This window comes from Stomoxys calcitrans, chromosome 5 (assembly GCF_963082655.1).
Source record: "Stomoxys calcitrans chromosome 5, idStoCalc2.1, whole genome shotgun sequence".
NCBI classification, from domain to species: domain Eukaryota; kingdom Metazoa; phylum Arthropoda; class Insecta; order Diptera; family Muscidae; genus Stomoxys; species Stomoxys calcitrans.
Window position 1 is genome coordinate 18,565,567 of NC_081556.1, and position 21,283 is coordinate 18,586,849.

Consider the following 21,283-nt stretch of genomic DNA (forward strand, 5'->3'; position numbering starts at 1 on the left):
ACAGCCGACCGGCGTTTCGCAGCGCAACACCTCTTTGGGGAGAAGTTTTACATGGCAAAGTACCTCACAAATGTCGCCAGAATTATGAGGGGATAACCCGCTAAAATTTTTTTCTCATGTTCTCGCTAGGTTTTGCACCCAGGCTACATAGGCGGACATGCTAAGCTCTGCGCTACGGTGGCCGGTCGATCATCCTGCTGTGCCTTCCGCAGGATGATCGACAGGGTACCACGGCGGTGCTGATCTATAGCAAGGTGAAGATTACCGAAGGAGTCACTGAATACCATGTTAGTTTTAAGGCCTTAGGACCTTTATGTTGGGTGTGAGGCAGACGATCTTCGTTAGAAAAGGGAAACCAGCGTCTCTTCAACTATGGGCATTCCTTTGATCTACTGGAGGCTAGTGACCGGGCATGGAGCCAGTCCATAAAGGCGCGACTGTTTTCTTCTTGAGGTCTAAATTTGTCTTCCCAGACAAAGCGTCCCGCTTTTCCCAAGGTCTTCTGTATACACGAATCCATTTAAGTTGAATAGGAGCACAGTGGCGGAGGTTTTCATGGATTTCCTTGAGAAAAGGTAATCACATAGGCTTCTGGACTGGCACAACGAGGGTCTTCGCCATCATGAAAATTCGGGAGACGTAGTGGATGCAGGAGTGGCTGCCCAATCCGACTGACCGTGGGATTTCGAGACTGGTTGGGAGATGCAAGGAATTCCTTCTAACCATGATGTAGGGTGTCAAGCTCTGCTGGCTCCTGGGTCATCGAGTGTTCTGGGGAAAGAGGCGGCTAACGAGCTAGCCTAAAAAGGATTGCTGATAAATGCGGATTGTGCTACTGAATCAATGAACCCGCCCCTGTACAGGCTTGTTGTTAGGGTGCAGGGCAGTAAAGGCCCTGTCGCAGTGTTTCGCGGAACATGGTGTCAGGACCTTGGACCGAAGATCTGACTACTCAATGCCCCGTCTGGGTCTTCTAACAAATTTCGGGACGGTGCAAGGCAGTAAAGGCCCTGTGGCCGATTGTTTCGCGATCTGTGCATTGCTGAAAATTCTCAACAATTGGAATTCTGAGGTATTTCGTGGAGGGAAGGATGAAGATTGTTGCTACGCTGGTGACGTTCTCATGTTTTTGTTGTTGTAGCCACGTTTGCATGTGGAGGTGGGGGTCGTCGTTAAGCTCTTATAGGTGAGCAAGCCCTATCCGGTCTATACGACCGATCACCGCGGGAACATTGTGGCTATAGGTTATTTAAAGGCGGCAATATTACGCCTTGTCGTATCGAGCATCATAAGCACGCAGTAGTTAAACAAAAGCCGGTGGCACCCGGTTTCTCACTGACACTCTCCACTCGTTATTGTCCGCGACTCCAGTTGTAGTTACTCCGTGTGGAGCATCCCACTATGCACAACCTGTGGACGCGCCCGATAGCTCGCAGCTAAACTTCTCGTGACAACAGCGAACACCAAACAGATCGGAGCTCAAATTCTCAGCCTGTGTGGTGCTCATAGTTGTCCCGTGCCGGGACGGGAGTCGTGAGTGTCTCGTGAGTACCTCGTGTCGTGAATGTCTCGTAGGTCTTGAGTGTCGCTTGAGTCGTGATTTCCTTGTGAGTGGTGATTTTTTCTTCAGTCGTGACTAGTGGCGTGAGAAGGATTTTAATCACTAACGCTCACGCACCAGCATTTTAATTCAATCACGGTCACGCACGATCACGTGGTTGGGTTTAGATCTCACTCACGAATCACGTGACTAACGCTTTACCAAGTAGCACAGGGGAGTGTTCACTAATTCAGTAGCATGAAACGTCAATCCCACGGCAGCCGGTTTTACGTACCGAATTGACCCTATGCGGTCCTTCATCGGTAAGGGCTACCGCCTTAGTGTATAACACACAACAACAACAGCCAAGAAACGTTAGCAGGCGATATTAGCGAACCTGTCGTGAATGATTTGGAATTGCTTCGTTTTTGAAGGTACCTGGGGCTGATTCTTGTCCAAAAAAAATGAACTAGAGGCGGAACGTTGAGGAAAGGTAGTAGTAAATGCTTGCTACTACTGTAGCAACTCCATTGGAAGAAGCCGTAGGCAGCATGCTGGATAACTTTGACGGTAGTTCAACTAGTTCTCACCTGTAGGGGACGGTACGACATTAGGCTCTGAGCAGTTGCGACCTTTGCAAGAGGCTATTGGGTGCCCCGTCGGAAACGATCTTTGAGGCAAGGAGAAATTCCCCAAGGCAGGCGCTGAATGATATGTTCTTTTGCCTTTGCATCTTTATGTTGAGTTTGTGGCAACAAAGATCCCTTAAGGGAGTCGGGAAGCTTGAAATATGGACATTCTACTGATATGCTGGGGGCGCAACAGATTATGTAGCAGGGGAGTCTTTCCTTCTTGATGGAAGGGCGTCTTCTTTCCGAAAAGAGAATCAACTAATTGTTTTTTTCATTTTATTATACATTTTTTTTTTAATTTTTTTTCTAATTAGTTCTTAATTTTTTTTATTTTGTTTCTAATTTTTTTTTTAATTTTTTTTTATTTTTTTTAAGTTTTTTTTTTAATTTTTTCTGATTTTTTTTTAATTAGGTATAAATTTTTTTCAATATAAAAAAAAATTGTTTTTTAAATATTTTAAAAATGATTGTTTTTTTAATTTAAAAAAAAATTGTTTTTTTTTTAATTTTTTTTCAATTTTTTCGTTTTACCTTTTTAAAAATTACTACGTCAACATGAATGCTATTAATAATGAATATATGAAATTTCATCAAAATCGGTCAAGGGCATCGAGAGTCAGGCGTTAATGGGATAATGTTTGAGAATATCGGCTTCGTATGAAACACGAGTCGAGACACCAGTCGAGACTTGTTGTCAGGTGGAATGGGAAAGACCCTTTTAATCTTTAAGTGGGAAATGACAATTGGCTATTAGGTGTCATATATTGAAGAAAGATGTCAGGAAAAGGAGGTGCTTAGAAATCTATTCTTATTTCAGCTAATAGATCAAACAGACTGTGATAACCAACTAAGTAAGTAATCAATACTTACCCTTAGATAAGGTAAAATGTCATTGATATTACCATTAGACCACTTATAGTGGTGGGACAAGAAATTTATTGGGATAAGATAAATGTAAAGTGAAAAAAAAAAAATAAATATATCAGTAGTTAAAATGTAGAAGTTATGAATTGTATATAAAAAATCCTATGGACAGCACACACACAACACAAAGTTAAGACGCAAAATTGCTATAGCAAATACAAAAAAGAACAAAAATCCCTGCTTCAAGGGGGCTGAGACAAAAACTTACATAGAAACACAAAAGTCAACAGTAAATGTCCTAAGGAATATATGGATATCTTCTTAAAAATATAACAAAAAAAAGTAATAAATGGGCATATAAAATAAATTTCCTATAAATTTGTATCAAAAAAAAAATTACAACTTTACTAAGGATGCTCTTCTGGAAGATGCAGACTTTTTTGTTTTCTTTTTACGCAGAAAAGTGCCATGATTACGACATTCATCCATGATGTAGGCAAAGTCATGATGACGTTTTAAAGTCAAAGGATTGCCTATAAGTATCAATAAGGACTTGGGGCGTGATAGTATAACATTAAGACGCTATAAGGGAGAGATAAACTAAAGAAAATACAATAAAGAAAAAGCCTTTTGAAATACTCACCTTTGGATTCCTAACAAATCCCAGGCCGGCAAATGATCTCACCAACGAAACAACAATAATTTGTTTTTCTCTGCCTTGAAATGCTTCAACACTACCACTTTCGACTCCAGTCCAACCATGATCTTGCAGCTCATATTGTATCAATTTGTTTTGTAAACGATATGGTGTTATAATACCAATATCAGATTGGGCCACACGTTGACCATCTATGCCATCAAAGAGCAAACGTCTTAGAAACCACATTAGCACTTTCAATTCCAGATTGTTACGTGAACTGGGTGTAACCGTATCTTTTTCGGTAATACCGTGTACAGCTTGAAATATAATGGGAAAGTTGGGATTGGGCAATTTACACCATTTGGCAGCTAAATTGACATCTTCTGTAAATGTGAAAAAACAGGTTTTTGTTATAAAAAACGGTGCTGATACTACGATTCAAGGCACTTAGCCTTAAATGTAATGACTAGTTGAAATCTAAATGTAAATAACTATGAGATGGATTTTAAAGAGTTCAATAAGCCTAGTATACCTGTTTGGTCATTGGGGTGGACCAAAAAACCCCAGACCGTTGTCAGAAACAAGAAATTCTAAGACTTATCCAGCAATTGAACTAGAGGCGGAATATTGAGGAAAGGATCAGAAGAGGACTAAATTCGTTCTAATGCTGTAGCAAATCCATAGAAAAAATTCAGGGCTTAAGCCATGGGCAGCATGCTGGATAATTCAGCATAGTTCGAGCAGCATGCTGGATAATTCAGCATAGTTCAGGCAGCATTGTTCGGAGGCCAACGTAGCGCAGAGGTTATCATGTCCGTCCATGACGCTGAACGCCTGGGTTCGAATCTTGGTGGTTATCCCTTCCGTATGCTGGCGATATTTGTGAGATACTAGCCAAGTCAAAACTTCTCTCCAAAGAGGTGTCGCACTGCCGTACGCCGTTCGAACTAGGCTTTAAAAAGGAGCCCACTATCGTTGAGCATAAAACTTGAAACGGACTGCACTCATTGATATGTGAGAAGTTTGCCCCTGTCCCTTAAAGGAATGTTCATAGGCAAATTTGGATTTGCAGTTCGGCAGGCTATCACCTGCAGATGCCTGGTATGGTATCAGGCTCTGAGCAGCAGTATCTTCCGCAAGATGATCAATCTTTGCAGCAAGGAGAAATGGCCCGAGGCAGGTGCAGAATCATATGTTCTTTTTGCCTTTGCACTTTTATGTTGAGTATGCGGCAACGAAGAAGGGAGTCGGGAAACTTGAAATTTTGACATTCTTCTGATTTGCTAGGGGCGCGACAGATTATGCACCAGGGGAGTTCCTCCTCCTTGATGGAAGGGCGTTATCTCTCCGGAAAGAGATCTCTGAAATCTCAACAATTCCCCTCTTTTCCCATGAATTTCTGTAAACACAGAAGAATTTAAGTTGGGTGAAGGCTTCGGACAGGTTTTCAATGTCGGGCGGCTGTCTGATTAGACTGTAACGATATAGACCGGCGGCGCTGAAGGATCTGGCGTCGGGCAATGTGAGTTCGTGCTAGGATATGATATTCGGAAAGGATTTGATGGGTGCCGAGCCATCAAGATGCAGTGGAGAACGAGGAGTAGGTCAGGATTGGATCGCTGATGAGCGCCAATGGTGCTGCTGAATCGGTGAACATTCTCCTGTGCTTCTTGGTAGAGATGTGCACGTGAGTCGTGAGTTATCGTATCACGCGTTAGTCACGTGATTCGTAAATGATATATAAATCACCCACGTGATCGTGATTGAATTAAAATTCTTCTTATCACGACTCATGAGAAAATCACCACTCATAAGAAAATTACGACTCAAGGGATACTCACGAAACATTCACGACTGTCTGAATTTGATAGATCTCGAGCCATCAAGGAGTAGTGGCGAACGAAGATATCAAGGAATAAACCAGGATTGGATAACTGATAAGCGCCGATAGTGCTGCTGAATCAGTGAACACTCCCCAGTGCTTCTTAGTAGAGATGTGCAGGTTAGTCGTGAGTTGTACACGCGTGAGTCACGTGATTCGTGAGTGAAATTTGAATCCAACTACTAAATTCTAAATTCTTTGTGCGTGAGCGTAAGTGAGTAAAATCCTCCTCACGACACTAATCACGATTCGTGAGAAAGTCATCACGCACAAGAAAATCACGACTTAAGAGACACTCACGACTCTCTCGTGAGCCGTTAGTATCTCGTGCGTCGTGAGTGTCTCGCGTTTCGTGTTTATCTCGTGAGTAGTGAATATCTCGAGAGTCGTGCGTAAGTAAAATTTTTGTCTCGTGAGCGTGTGTGAACGTGAATCAACATGAATAACATTTTTTCTCGTAAGCGTGAGTGAAAATTCACTCACGTGCACTTTTGATATGGTGGGAGGTTTCTAAGGCGTTTCACGAACCGCTGGCGCCGCGGTTTGCAAGGTAACCAAGACCCTGTGGTTGAGTACTTCGCGGGACAGGACACCGCCGAGTAAGCTTGATCAACTCTCTATTTCTAATAGGAGTCATGAGTTTTTCTTGCAACGACCGATATTAGAGATCGTGCTGAGCACAGGGGAGTCGAACTTCTGAAAAGTCAGTGGAGCAAATTTGCACAAATTGTTACTGGCAGTCGTTCTTGTACTTTATTTGCCAGCAGAAGAGAGCAGGAGCGTGCGTGAGATTAAGCAAAAATTTTAGAGTTTAGGAATTAAGAATGAGCAAAATTTTGAGAATTTAGTAATTGAGAATGATTAATATTTTAAGTTTCGTAATTGAGAGCTTGCAAATTTCTGCTGGAGGTTTTTTTCCAGCACAAATACTTGGCTATAAAAAGAAGGCCCCTTTCATTGAGCTTAAACTTGAATCGGACAACACTCATTGATCTGTTTTCTATATAAACTTTTTCTTTCAACTCTTACCTTTTTTCGCCTCTGCAATCAATTCATTTTTGTAGTACAAATGATTGAAAATCTTCACAATCTCCGGATGTGAGCGATAGTTGCGCTTCAATCTTGCCTGTATGCTGCGATCATAGTTGGCATTATCATCAATACCATAGCATTCACAACTTAGCAATCTTTCCATTAGAGATTTTCCCAAGCCCAATTGATTGGCTCGTTCGGATTTTAAAATTGGTCCCAATTGTTTATGATCTCCCGATAAAATAACACGGCAATTTGATGATTTTATACCCATAATACCAACTAAAGCCTCGGGCTCTGTAGAAGCACCAGCTTCATCAATAAAAATATGGGAAAAGAAATTCATTTCACCAATATCGCCGGTAACCAATTTGCCAACCGTGCATAAGGTGGCAACAACAATGCCATGTTGACGTATATGCTCCACCGAAGGATAGTAATGAACACCAAGTTGACAATTAGATTTGGCCTGCAACAGCGGATCAATATGATGTAAACCCTTTTCAATAATACTCTTCGAATAGATGCGTATAAGGGATTTTTGAGTTTTGGGATCACGTTGTTCGATTTCTTGCAACACGGTATTGCTATTAAAATATTGGCATATTCGTAATGCAATGGTATCACAAGCAGCATTGGAACCGGCGGCGACAAGTATACGGCTTCCTGGTTTCAGAAGTCGCAATTGTAGTATAGATTCCACTATAGTTGTGGTTTTGCCAGTTCCTACAAAGAAATGAAATAATTGAACATTGCTTGTTAAAAGAACAAATTTTGAGGTAAAAAAATACGTATGTACCTGGTGGACCGAAAATCACAAATGGAGCATTGGGATTGGGACCTTCTAATATACAGTTGACAGCTTCTAACTGTTCCGGATTGGAGGCTATGGTTGAATTAAATAAATTTAATCTGAAAATATAAGTGGGTGAAAAAAGTAAAATTAATTATAAAACAAGTTATAGTCCGATTCGGACAATAAATGAATTGAATGCTGAACATTGTAGAAGTCATTGTGTAATATTTCAGTCCATTCAGATAAGAATTGTGCTTTATAAGGGCTCAAGAAGCAAAATAGGGAGATCGGTTTTTACGGGAGCTGTATTAAGCTATAGATCAATTAAGACCAAATGGGACACGTATGTTGAAGATCATAGGAGAAGCCGTTGTACAAAATTTCTGCCAAATCGGATGAGAATTGCGGCCTCTAGAGGCTCAAGAAGTCAAGATTCCAAATTGGTTTATATGTCAGCTATATCAGGTTATGTACGAACTTGGGTCATACTAAGCACCGTTATTGGAAGTCATAACAAAAAATCTCATGCAAAACTTTAGCCAAATTGGATGAAAATTGCGTCCTCTAGCGGCTTAAGATGTCAAGATCCAAGAATGCTTTATATGGCAGCTATACCAGGTTATAAACCGATTTCAACCTTCTTTAGCACAGTTGTTGGAAGAGATAGGAAAACACCACGTACAAAATTACAGCCAAATCGGATAAGAATTGCGCCCTCTAGAGGCCCAAGAAGTTAAGACCCAAAATCAGTTTATATGGCAGCTATATCAAAACATGGACCGATTTGGCCCATATACAATCCCAACCAACCTACACTAACAAAAAGTATTTGTGCAAAATTTCAAGCGCCTATCTTTACTCCTTCGAAAGTTAGCGTGCTTTCGACAGACAGACGGGCGGACGGACATGGATAGATCGACTTAAAATGTCATGACGATCAAGAATATGTCTACCTTATGGAGTCTTAGACGCATATTTCGAGGTTTTACAAACAGAATGACGAAATTAGTATACCCCCGTCCTATGGTGAAGAAAGAGGAGGAGCCCATCTTTTGATACCCTACACCACATTGGGTATGCAGGCTAAATCCTCGAAATTAATGTTCGTTTAAATTTTATATTGTGGGAGTCATAGAGGAAAGCGCTGTGCAAAAAGAAAAGTCACATCTAACTCTGAACCGGTTTCAATGTTGTTGTTGTAGACACATATTCCTGTGGAGGTGGCGATCTGCGTCAAGCTCCTGTAGGTGAGCAAGCTCGTTCCGGTCCAAAGGACCGATCGCATCGGGAACAGGAAACACACAGATCGGACCTCAATGTTCTGGCCTGTGTGGTGCTGACAGGTATCCCGTGCCGCGACCGGTTTCAATGAAATTAACCAGTGATTTGAAAAGTCATAAGAGAAACCTTCGTGCCAAATTTGGTTAGAATCCGTTAACAAATCACCAAATTATTGCTGTAATAGTTAAAAAGGGACGAGCATATATATGGGAGCTATTGTTGTACTTAAAGAGGAAAGAGTTGTGCAAAATTTTGTGAGGTTGAGTGGATAAATGAGCTTGCAAAGGCTCAATAAGTGAAAATCGGGCTCTACATATATATGAAAGCTATATCTAACTCTGAACCGATTTCTATCAAATTCATTAGTAGTACCAAGAGTCATAAGAGAACCTTTCGCGCAAAATTTCATGAAAATGCAATGAGTGATTTATGCTTTACAAGGCAATTGTGCTTAAAATTGTTTAAATTAATTTCATAATGAAATTTATAGGCAGATTATGGACTGCTACCCAACTTGAGTTGCCAACGGAAAAAATGTAGAAATGTCCATTTCTGCATTGAATTGCATACTTTTTTCTAGTAGTTGAACGTTCAAAAGACTGATAACGAATGAAACTGACAAAAATTTTCAATTTTATACTATTTTTTATTTCAAAGTTTCATCTTCTGGCAGCGCAACTGTAGCTGAGTTGCCATCCATAATCGACCCCTAAAGTTCTGCGCCAAATTTTGGCTAGAGGAAATGTATATCATTTTAATACTTACTCCATTCTTGGTCCCTGTTTTATTGCCTTTAAAAGATTAGCTTGAGGAAATAAATACTGACGCAAATCCTCACTTTCACCCAACAATTCTAAGGCACGGTATTGATAACGAACCGGCAAACGACGTGGTCGAATTACAATGTCATACTTTGTACCTGACAAAGCGAATTTCTGAATTGCAGTAAAATTTTCATCTTCACAGAAACGGAAATGTATCTCATCTTTGGTTACTTTGGTAACAGAGCCAACGCGTCGCCTTAAACTTTGATCCATTTCATATTCATGCGGATGGGGAAATAAACGATCTATGATATATTTTGGAGGAGTTGTTTCTTCAATTAAACTGCTTGCCTTTGGTATGACCACCAAATCATCCATGAAAGGTACAACGACATCATCAATATTCACATTATTGGGAATGTTAAGTTTTTGAATCTGAAAAAAAGAAGAAAACACGAAAACTAGGCAATAATTGGGGAAATTTGTAAAATTTCTTTACGTCGGAATGATTTTAATAAAAATTTCATTTCTATAGGAAATTTTGTCAAAATTTTATTTCTATAGATTTTGTCAGAATTCCATTTCTACAGGAAAATTTGTCATAATTTCGATACTATAGAAAATTTTGGAAAATGTTGTATAAATTTCACTTCTATAGGAAGTTCTGCCAAACTTTAATTTCTATAGGAAATTTTGAAACTTTCTTAAAATGTAGGATTTTTTTCTTTTGGAATCTAGAACTTACCGCAAACTTATATTGGCGTTTTTCTGTCCAGGTGATTGTAACATCTTTCTGGGCTAAATCCGTATAGTCCAACATTTCGGTTATATCTTCGATTTCAAGCATTGTTTGAAGCACTTCTTTCACATTGTCATGCGTTAAACGTAAGGTCTTCATGTATTTCTTGATAACTTCACTATCGCCCAATGAGGCCAAGGAAAAGTTTTGCTTATTAGACACTTTCAGTTTTTCACTTGGTGGATAAGAAGGCAAATGATTTTTGGTTTTGAAAAATCTAAAACAAAATAAATTGAAATTGATTATGGGATAGGTAAACAATTTATATGGTACTTACAATTTTTCAGGTTTAACTGGCAAAACATCATCTAAACTAAAGGTATAGTATTCATCATCGAAATTGGAACATATGGTCCAGGCATCACTGTCTTCATCGTCGTCATCGGATATAACAATTATCTCGTTAACCTTGTTTTCCTCAAAGGTTGAATTTTTATGGGATTCCTGATCACTGTCATCATTGAACTCTTCATCATATCCACTGCTGGTTTTGGAAGCATTGTCCAAAAACTCTTTTGAAGTTGAGGTATTGATGTCTAAATAGTCCAAAGGTTGCATTTGCTATAAAAAAAATTGTATGAGCTTTAAATTTGACACCTCAGAAGATCAAAAAAAAAAAAGCGCAAACTTGGAAGAAATATGTGACCTATATCTATATTTTGTTGGATATGGACTATGGTTGTATCCTCCCCGTACAAGATAACCATGGACACCACACAGGCGGGAACTTTGAGCTCCGATTTTTGTGGTGGTCGTATGTAGTTATCACAAGACACTCAGCTGAGAGCTACCGGGCGCGTCCATAGGTTGTCGATGGACAATCAGCGCTATCGAGTGGAGAATTTCATTGAGGGGCTTGGCGGTACCAGCTCTAGCTTAAATACTTAAGTACCTATGATGCTCCATATGACATGTTTTTTTTTTGCCTTTTAATAACCAATGGCCATCACGTTCCCGCAGAGATCGGTCTTATGGACCGGAACGAGCTTACTCATCTTTAGGAGCTTGGCGAGGATCGCTACCTCCACATGCAATGTGGCTATTACAACAACAACATGGATGTATCCTATTCTAAGTTTATATTTTAAATTTGGAGCAAACAATTTTACATTTTAAAGGCCCAAGATATCAAACTGGAAGATCGGTATATATGCAAACAATCTGAAAACACTGACCAATTTGGACGATAATCGGTAAGATTTTGCGACCCTCATAAAACTTTGCGAATAGCGGAATGCTCCATATGGAGTAGCTGCAAAGGCAGTCGCGGACAATTAGCGGTACCGAGCGTAGAGTCTCAGTGAAAGGCCGAACGGCACAGGCTCTTGCAGAAATCTGAGTGCCTATGATACAAGATATGACAAGACGAGTTATTGGCGCCGTCGATCGGTCCAATGGACTGGAACGAGCTTGCTCACCTACAGGAGCCTGACGAGAATCGCCACCCTTAGAGCGAAAGTAGTTTTGAAAGGGGCTCCAATCATCGCCCAGAAATCCAAATAACTAAAACTGGGATAACAAAGCCCAGTGTCCGGGAGAAAATTCTGTTTCAATGCAAAGCTTGTTGTCAACTGGTTTTCTTTTCACTTCATAGGAACTATGTGCAGCAACATTTTGTTAAGTTATAAAATGGAATATCGAAATCAGTATCAGACGCCAAAATTACATAAAAATTGTATCAAAATATGCATTAATACTTACTTGAATTCGCATGCTTTGCAATGATCTACGAAGATCCTCGCACAGCTTCTTTAGGCGGCTGGCATGGTCCATATATATATCAGTCATTTTATATTCGATACTTTGAACACGTAAAAACAATAGAAACACCACAAATATATCTCGAAACAAAACGAAATCTTTACATAAAAAATAAAGAAATGAATTTTCTTTTTCTTTGTTGCAGCGGGCTTTTACTTGCAATAGCAATGAAGTCAAGATATACTCTGAGTTTTTTTTTACCGTTATTGATGAGCAACACTTCAAAAAGTGAAGGGAAAGTCACCACCTTAAAACATGCTTGACGTACAATCGCTGTCACCTTAGTGGTGGTTTACACTTACAAACGAATGCATTTGCACGAAGAAAATATTAAAACAGTTTTAATTTAAAAGTTTTGGTGACAAAATGTGGTATAGTATAGAAATTTGGTATACCAAGCTTCAGTTAGTTTTAAAATGGTGATAAAATCTGACAAATTATCCCTAGGAAAGAAATTTTGACAATGTTTTAATAGAAATGAAATTTTGTTAAAATTTCTTACATTAATTTTTTTACACTTGGGGCCTGATCCTGAACTTAGCTTACATGTCTGTTTGAGTCTGTAATAGTTTTTACAGACTTTTTGATCCGAAAAAATAAAACACAACAACAAACTTTCAAACTAATTTAAGTTCCGAATTGAACCACTTTATTGACTTGCTTGTTGCTAACGAGAAAGACTAGTAATTATATGCAAAGCTAAAAATGCAATTGCAACCAAAAATGCAACTGCTTTTATGTATAAAAAAAGGCTTCATGTACAAAAAAGGTTTATGTACACACACGCACACATACATTAACGTGCATCCCCAATCTAATGGAACAGACAGCGGCTAGACAGCGACCAGACAGACATGCGTAGGCGTGTGTGTGAAAGTGCATGCGAACTTAGATTCTTAGGCAGGTAGTAAAATTGAGATGATGCACAAAACAGCAACAATAACTTGCAAACAATTTTTGGGCATGAGCAACAGCCAAACTAACAGGGCCGGACTTGCAGTTAACATCCTCCCCCCGTTGAAGGTCTTGGGGCTTCAACTGATTCACTTATCGGCAGTACGGCTAGTTTGGTTATGGCTCGCTTAAAGATTCCGCTACTTGTTCGAACATTCACCACTCGAACTATTCCGTCTTCGCCCTTTATAGTTTCCTCCACTCGTCCCATTTGCCACTTTAGTGGGGGCAAATTTTCATCTTTTATTACGACCATGGCACCAACAGATATATTGTCACTTTGAGCCTGCCATTTGGATCTCTCTTGTAGCAGCGTTAGGTAGGACGTACTCCACTTTCTCCAAAAAATCTGTTGCAATTCCGATACCTTTTGCCAACTGTTGAGACGACCGAAATTTATCCATGACATATTCGGCTCGGGTATTGAAATAAGTGGACCACCCACTAAAAAATGGCCAGGCGTCAATACATCTAGGTCCTCAGGGTCCTCGGAGAGCGGGCACAATGGACGAGAGTTTAAGATTGCAGAAATTTGGCAGACTAGTGTGCGTAGCTCGTCGAAAGTAAGTTTGTTTAGGCCAACTGCTCGATAAAAATGGAATTTAGCAGACTTTACAGCCGCTTCCCAGAGGCCACCAAAATGTGGGGATCTGGGTGGAATAAATTTCCAATCAATGCCATCATCAAGACATTGATCATGAATGGCATTTAGATGTGATTGCCTCGAAAACATCTGCTTTAATTCATCCAACTCATTTTTTGCGCCCACAAAATTTGATGCATTGTCTGACCAAATCGTTTTGGGTTTGCCTCTCGTGGCAACGAAGCGTCGAAGCGAGCACAAAAATGAAGGTGTTGATAAATCCTGGACAACCTCGAGATGGGTTGCCTTTGTTGAAAAGCAAATAAATATGCAAATATAGCATTTCACAGGAGGGCGGCTCTTCACCTCCGACTTGTAAAAGAATGGCCCACAAAAATCGATTCCAGTTGTATGAAAGGCTCTATTTGGCCTTACTCGGTCTGAAGGCAAATTTCCCATGACGTTTTGGAGCAATTTCGGCTTCATTCTAAAACATCGGACACACTTCGAAATAATGGAAGCTATCAGCTTTCGTCCTCCAATTGGCCAAAATTGCTGTCGAATTGCAGCCAGCAAACACTGAGCTCCGGCATGAAGTAGCTTGTGATGAAAATGCATCACCATTGATGCAGTAAACGGATGCTTTTTGGGCAGAATAATGGGGTGACGAGCATCAAAGTCCAGGGTTGAGTTTTGGAGACGCCCACCAACTCGAATTAACCCAAACTCATCAATAATAGGTGCCAACGAATACAACTTGCTAGACGATGCAATTTCCTTATCTGATTTCAACGCCTTGTATTCCTCAGAAAAATGTACAAGCTGAATGTTTTTAACCAGGAGGCGAGTACCAGCTCTAATGTCGTCAGGGGTTAATACTTCGGTATGGGCACTCAATTTGGAATATACAAATTTAGAAACATACGCAAAAATTCGTTGCATTTTCAAAAAAGAATTGCGATACTTACACTGTATCGACAAATCAGTAAGAGAGGTCGTCAACAATACATGTCTTCTACGCTCAGGTAAGTCATCCACATAACTTGCAGTATCAGGCCAGTTTGATGCTTCATTCAGCAGGAAGTTTGGACCACCTTTCCACAGTGATGAATGGAGTAGCTCCCCAGGTGTCGCACCTCTCGACAAGATGTCTGCTGGATTGAGTTTTGTTGGAACGTAGTGCCAGGTAATTCGAGTCCCATATGACTGAATTCGAGAAATTCGATTGGCAACGAAAACGTTGAAGTTGGATGGCAGCTCTCGAAGCCAGGACAACACCACCATCGAATCGGACCAACAATGGATTTCACAGTGAAAATCTAGAGATTTCACCACAGTATCAATCAGCTCAGCTAGAAGGCATGCAGCTGAAAGTTCGAGTTTTGGTACAGTGAGCGTCTTCAATGGGGCAGCTCTCGATTTAGAGCACAGAAGTTCAGATTTAATGACGCTGTTGAATTGGGACCTCACATAGACACATGCGCCGTAAGCAGCCAAGCTGGCATCGCAGAAACCATGAATCTGCAATGATGCCGACGCCATTGAAACATGCCGTGGAAATGTGAAACGGTGCATCAGATCGAATTTCGAAATATATTCAATCCACAATGAATGTAGTGATTGAGGCAAGCTTTCATCCCATTGAAGATTGAGTTTCCACAGATGCTGCATAAACATTTTTGCCTTTGTAATGACTGGACCAATCAAACCCAATGGATCGTAAAGGCGGGCAATCGAAGATAAAATGGACCGCTTTGTCACCACCTTCCAGTCATCAATGGGGGTAAAAGAGAAAATGAAATTATCACTCTGGGGATCCCAAGTGAGCCCAAGAGTTTTGGTGACATCTGTACCGTCATGAAATTTTAACAATGTTTCACAGTCTTCTGCAGGAACATCCCGTAGGGCATCTGGATCATTGGAGCACCACTTGCGAATCAAGAATTCGCCCTTTTTAAGCAAAGCTGTTACTTGATGCCTTATCTCTTCGACCTCTGCTATGGTATTGCCACCAGAAAGCATGTCATCTACGTAGAAGTCACGTCGAACCACTTTGGAACCCAGTGGAAAGTTCTCTTCTTCATCGATTGCAAGTTGATGCATTGCACGGATAGCCAGGAATGCAGCGGGTTTTGTACCATAGGTGACTGTGTTCAGTTTATAGGTTTTGATATCATCCGCCTCGTTCTCTCGCCACAGAATGCATTGGAGGTAATCGTCAGGGTGTGACACTCGAACGCACCTGTACATTTTACAAATGTCTCCACTAAGGGCCACCTTAAAGAACCTGTACCTCACCAAGGTATTGAACAGCTTTGGTTGTATGGTAGGGCCGGAATGCAAAATATCGTTTAATGATAGCCCAGTTGCGGTTTTTGCCGATCCATCAAAAACCACTCTAAGCTTGGTCGATGTGCTGTCCAACTTGTGGACACAGTGGTGTGGCAAGTAGTACTTCGATTCGGGTACCTGTGGCGAGATTAACGACATATGGCTTAATGTGGCATACTCACGCATAAAAGTTGTATATTGAGCCTTTATTTCTGGACTCCGACGAAACTTTCTTTCCAAAGACATTAGACGTTGTAATGCACGCTGATATGAACCACCAAGTGATGAGACACCCCTGCTTTCGATTTGCGGCAGCCGAACAGAATATGACCCAGAAGGCAAACGAACGAAGTTGGTTAGAAAATGATTTTCGCAGTAGAGTTCATTGTCAGATCTGGATTCATCATAAACAAAGTTGGTCTCGATTTCCCAAAAGGATTTGACGACGGTTGAAAGCTTCTCTTCTTCTTCCTCAAGCTCGGAATACGACACAGCAAGTGACCAGGATTTACATGGCTGAAAACTACCACCTGCTACGACCCAGCCGAATAATGTTTTTTGTAAAACAGGGAGGTTGACACCAATTTTTATTTGCCCCACTGACATCAGATTGAAAAACAATTCGGCACCAATTAACATGTCGATATGATCCGGCTTGTTAAATGCAGGGTCTGCTAATTGAATGTTCTTGGGCATATTCCAGTTGGAGGCATCGAGATTTATTTTTGGCTTGTAGTCAGTGATGCTTGGTACCACCATGGCAGCGAACGAAGTGGTGAAATCACTATGGCATGATTTCACAACCAAATCAACAGATTTTTCAACCAGCATACTTCCATCACCTATGCCGTAAACTGTGGCTGAGACTCGATTACAATTTAAGCCAAGAGTCTTTGCAAAACGATTTGCAATCATGTTCAACTGGGATGCAGAATCCAAAATTGCTCGACACGGCACAAAATTCCCAAACTTGTTTTTGGCGAGGACAATAGCTGTTGCCAACAGGACGGTTCCACCCGTGGTTGCTGACCTTCCAGATGAATCAGCTGACGAAACAAGAACTGATTGGGATATAGATGGCTCCACTACAACAGATGGCTGGGCTGACGGCGTTTGGTCCATATGCAACATTGTGTGGTGTTTTGAAGAGCATTGCCTGCAAGAGCCCGAATTGCACTTTTTTAACACATGGCCCTTCCGAAGACAATTGAGGCACAATTTCAAACGCTTTGCCTCTTTGAAACGAAGAGATGGGGAGAGATTGCTGAAAGGTGGACAATTGACAATGTAGTGGTCCATTGAATCACAAAAAGCACACAAAGGAGAAGAGCTTCCAGAGGCCACATGTACGTGGCGATTTTTAAATGATTGCTTTTTGTTGTTTTGCTGAATAGAGCCGGCACAAACCACGGAATTCTCCAAGTTCTCCAGCATACGACATCTTTGCTCTAAAAAACTTGACATGGACTGCCACGACGGCAATTCATTCACAGCCAGGCTCTCCTCCCACTTAATTTGGGAATCTCTATCCATTTTAGTGGCAGCTAAATATACTAAGAGCCCATCTGCAATTTGGTCTCTACTGGCAATCGTCTGCATGGCTCGCAGGTGCGAATTAAATTTGTCACTAAGCTGGCGCAAACCAATGGCTGGGGAAACTTCCACAGCTTTCAGCGAAAAAATGGCCTTTATATGGGTCTGAAAATTTAACAATTTATTATCAAAACGATTCTTCAACAATTTTACCGCTTCCATATAATTTCTTTCGTTTAGCTCCAACGATGAAATTGTGTCCAAGGCGGCACCTGTTAAGCTTGAGCGCAGATGATGGAATTTTTCCAGGTCACTTAGCTCTGCGCTGCTGTCGACAATTGTTGAGAACAGTGAAAAGAAATTCGGCCAATCAGCATAAGCTCCACCAAACTTTGGCAACTGGATCTCTGGTAGGCGTGTTTTGCGTGTCGAGGATGAATTTTCAGAAAATGGACCTCCATCAACAGAAAATTGGCGCACAGTCGAAGACCGGGGATTTGATTCCAATCTACGGATGGAATTCATCTGTCGAGTCAATTTGGCCTTGACATCCAAATACAAGGCGGTAAATTTCATCCTTTCTTCACTTTCCATTTCGGCCGTTACCATCTCTTCCAATGCTGACTGAGCCTCTTCGAATGAGGCGCCTATCTGCTCTACATAGTCAAGACGGACGGACAAATCTGCCTCATCATATTCACTAAGCTGCGCCGTTGTAAGGGATTTTTTCAACATTCCCAACTGTTTCAGCATTGATGCAATTTTTGTCATGTAGGGCAATAAATTTTTTGAATTTCCGCCATCACTTGTATTGTTGGTAGGCTCTGTGTCTGGCATATTTTTTCGTGGCAATTTAAACTTTTTCACAAACAACTTTTGAATATAAAACAAATATTATCCGAGTTGATAATATTTTTCTAGTGATCACCAAGTAGATCACGTCGGGGTCACCAATGTTTGAGTCTGTAATAGTTTTTACAGACTTTTTGATCCGAAAAAATAAAACACAACAACAAACTTTCAAACTAATTTAAGTTCCGAATTGAACCACTTTATTGACTTGCTTGTTGCTAACGAGAAAGACTAGTAATTATATGCAAAGCTAAAAATGCAATTGCAACCAAAAATGCAACTGCTTTTATGTATAAAAAAAGGCTTCATGTACAAAAAAGGTTTATGTACACACACGCACACATACATTAACGTGCATCCCCAATCTAATGGAACAGACAGCGGCTAGACAGCGACCAGACAGACATGCGTAGGCGTGTGTGTGAAAGTGCATGCGAACTTAGATTCTTAGGCAGGTAGTAAAATTGAGATGATGCACAAAACAGCAACAATAACTTGCAAACAATTTTTGGGCATGAGCAACAGCCAAACTAACAGGGCCGGACTTGCAGTTAACAATGTCGCTAGAGCCATACCCACAGATTCGATCGGTAGTTTTGCCATCCTTATTGATGTTCATGGGGCCTATCCACTTTATGTTTGCGCAAGTGAACCAACCTTCTATTAATGAATCTTGGTCTTCTCTACATACCCTGGTATATCTCTGTTGCACGGCACCCAGAACAGGTGTATTCTGATATTTTCAGTCATCTCGTTGAGAGATTTGCGACAATCGAGGGCGGTTTTTGAATTTTAAAATACGTTCTCCAGGTAATGGCTGTCTGGCTGTTTAAGAAATTATTAATGCTAACTAGTCATTGTGACATTACATCTTAACCCCTCCACGACTTCTTTAATTGCAAGGATCTCCGCTTGATACATATTACAGTGGTCGGGTAATCTTCTCGATATAACCAGTCCAAGTTCTTCAGAGTAGACCCCGAAGCTCACCTGTCTGTCTTGATTGGAACCATCCGTAAAGAAATCTATGGAACTTCTATTACCTGGGATATCGTAGTTCCAATCGGTACTATCAGGAATGTTGTTGTAGCTACATTTTCATGTGGAGGTGGCGATCAAGCTAATGTAGGTAAGCAAGCTCGCTCCGATTCAAAGGATCAATTTTCGCGGGAAAAGGGAGTCCATTGATTATTTAAAGGCGCAAATAACCCGCGTTGTCATACCGAGTATCATAGGTACTCAGTATTTGTGCAAGGGCCGGGATATTGTTCCAATCGATTCTATCAGGAATTTTTCCTTTTATCAAAAATGCGGCGCAGGCGATGGGTAATGGAGTTCTTGATGGATGACATATTCCATCATCTAATAAAAATTAAATTTTTGCCTTTGCTGTTGCAAGCTTTTTACCAGAAAATCGACGTGGGCGACATGCAACGGGTTGACCAGGCTCAACCGCTGGCTTGCGAGTCAATGTCGTAGTTGCTATGCCAATGAATTCATCAATCAACTTTTTAGTGTCCAGTTGATGTAGAAATAATTGAAATGCTAAAAATACCAGGCATCTGAATTTCACCCAGGCTGCAAAACTTCGTCGTATTCTCAATGAGACATCTTCTTTTGAGATCAATCATCAAATTGTAATTAATGAAAAAGTCGGCCCGCAATATTGATGATCTGACGTCTGCAATAATGAACAACCACTTGAATTCGCGTCGAAAACCTAGGTCTAATTTGAAAACACAATCACCATAGGTTTGAATTCCGTATCCATTAGCTGCGAGATGTTTCATAGTGGATCGTTTAAGCGTTGCCCTAAGTAAAGATGGTGGGACTACAGACGCCACAGAGCCGCAGTCAATGCATCATTGTCGAAAATATGTAAACGATTTTCTTTAACGTGATTATGGTTGCCGCTGTCGCCAACCCCGTGGACTGACGATAGCCAAACTAGTTTCCCGATGCATTGTTGTAAGGAGTGCAATTAGGTTTGCAATGCTGAGCAGCTTCGCCAAACTTTTGGTGGTACCAGCAAAGTAAATTCTCACTTGAATCTTTGTTGGCTCGGGCACTGCTTCGAGATCTTGATCGTTGAAGATTCTTCTTCTTACTATTTTGTTGTATTTGTAGGCTATTATTGGCGTCCAACATCTCGTCTACCATTTTTGAAAGTTTATCTAAATCTTCTTCCTTCCATATTGTCAATAGCGGTAGAATCGAGTCTGGTATTTGACCCAAAAATAACGTGCCAATAATGGCCTCATTAGCACTGTCAGGTGCTAAACGTTTCATATGAGACAAAACCTCTGATGGTTTCAAACTAGCTGTTTCTCCACCTTGAAGCAAACGCCGTAATTTGGAGGTTCAGCAAATCTCGAAATAATGCGTTGTTTTAAAACAGTATACATTTTCACAGCCGGAGGATCCATTATAAGGTCTTCCACAGACAAGAGTATTTCATCCTCGAGATCAACTGAAAGAATATCAAACTTATCAGCTTCTTGTGTTACGTCATATAAAGCGAATGATCTTTCTATTTGGGCGAACCACAACTCTGGATTATGTTTATTAAACTTTGGTATAAGTACCCAACGCATTCCAGGTCTTTGAACATCTCTTGAAGTCTGCCGTGCTTCTCGAAGAGAAATGAAATCGCCGCTACCAGAATCTTCCTAAAAATCCCCGCTTACACTGCTCTTTAAATCCGGATTTAATGGCTCGATGATCTGCTTTCCTTTCATAAAATCAGCTGACGGGAGCCTTAAATCCGGATTTAATAAGCAGTGTAAACGGGGTTTTATAATTTTCCCTCGTTATCGCAAGTTGTATTGGTTGGCATGCATAAGCAAACAACAAAATTTGTCATAGCAAAACGATGCATGCACAAAATATAATCAAATTGCCGTTCAATTCAAAAATTCTGCCGCTGCACTGCTTCGAAGAATACATTTTTCCAATAACGTTGAAATCAATTGTATTTCAGACCGTACGTGTTATGCAGGGGTCACCAATATAGTTGTTGTGGCCAATAAAAGACTCAAG

The 21,283-nt window shown here is 40.7% G+C and overlaps 2 protein-coding genes across 4 annotated transcripts; both read right to left on the reverse strand.

Moving 5' to 3' along the window:
• Nucleotides 1–3,070: 3,070 nt before the first annotated feature.
• LOC106084328 (putative helicase mov-10-B.1) lies at nucleotides 3,071–12,420 on the reverse strand. 3 transcript variants are annotated; one of them, XM_013247929.2, is made up of 9 exons: nucleotides 12,193–12,420; nucleotides 11,932–12,089; nucleotides 10,508–10,791; nucleotides 10,177–10,447; nucleotides 9,433–9,866; nucleotides 7,390–7,502; nucleotides 6,588–7,316; nucleotides 3,680–4,059; nucleotides 3,071–3,618 (listed from the first exon to the last, which is right to left on the reverse strand). In XM_013247929.2, the coding sequence occupies exons 2-9, from the start codon at nucleotides 12,016–12,018 to the stop codon at nucleotides 3,433–3,435; spliced, it is 2,484 nt and encodes an 827-aa protein (XP_013103383.2). In that variant the 5' UTR covers nucleotides 12,019–12,089; nucleotides 12,193–12,420; the 3' UTR covers nucleotides 3,071–3,432. The 3 variants fall into 3 exon arrangements, with proteins under 3 accessions (XP_013103383.2, XP_059224616.1, XP_059224617.1); XM_059368633.1 differs by having other exon boundaries at nucleotides 11,932–12,420; XM_059368634.1 differs by having other exon boundaries at nucleotides 3,548–3,636; nucleotides 11,932–12,420.
• Nucleotides 12,421–12,991: 571 nt separating this feature from the next.
• On the reverse strand, nucleotides 12,992–18,229 carry LOC131997851 (uncharacterized). The gene has a single exon (XM_059369681.1). It carries the CDS (start codon nucleotides 18,227–18,229, stop codon nucleotides 12,992–12,994), a length of 5,238 nt encoding a protein of 1,745 aa, XP_059225664.1.
• Nucleotides 18,230–21,283: the final 3,054 nt, after the last annotated feature.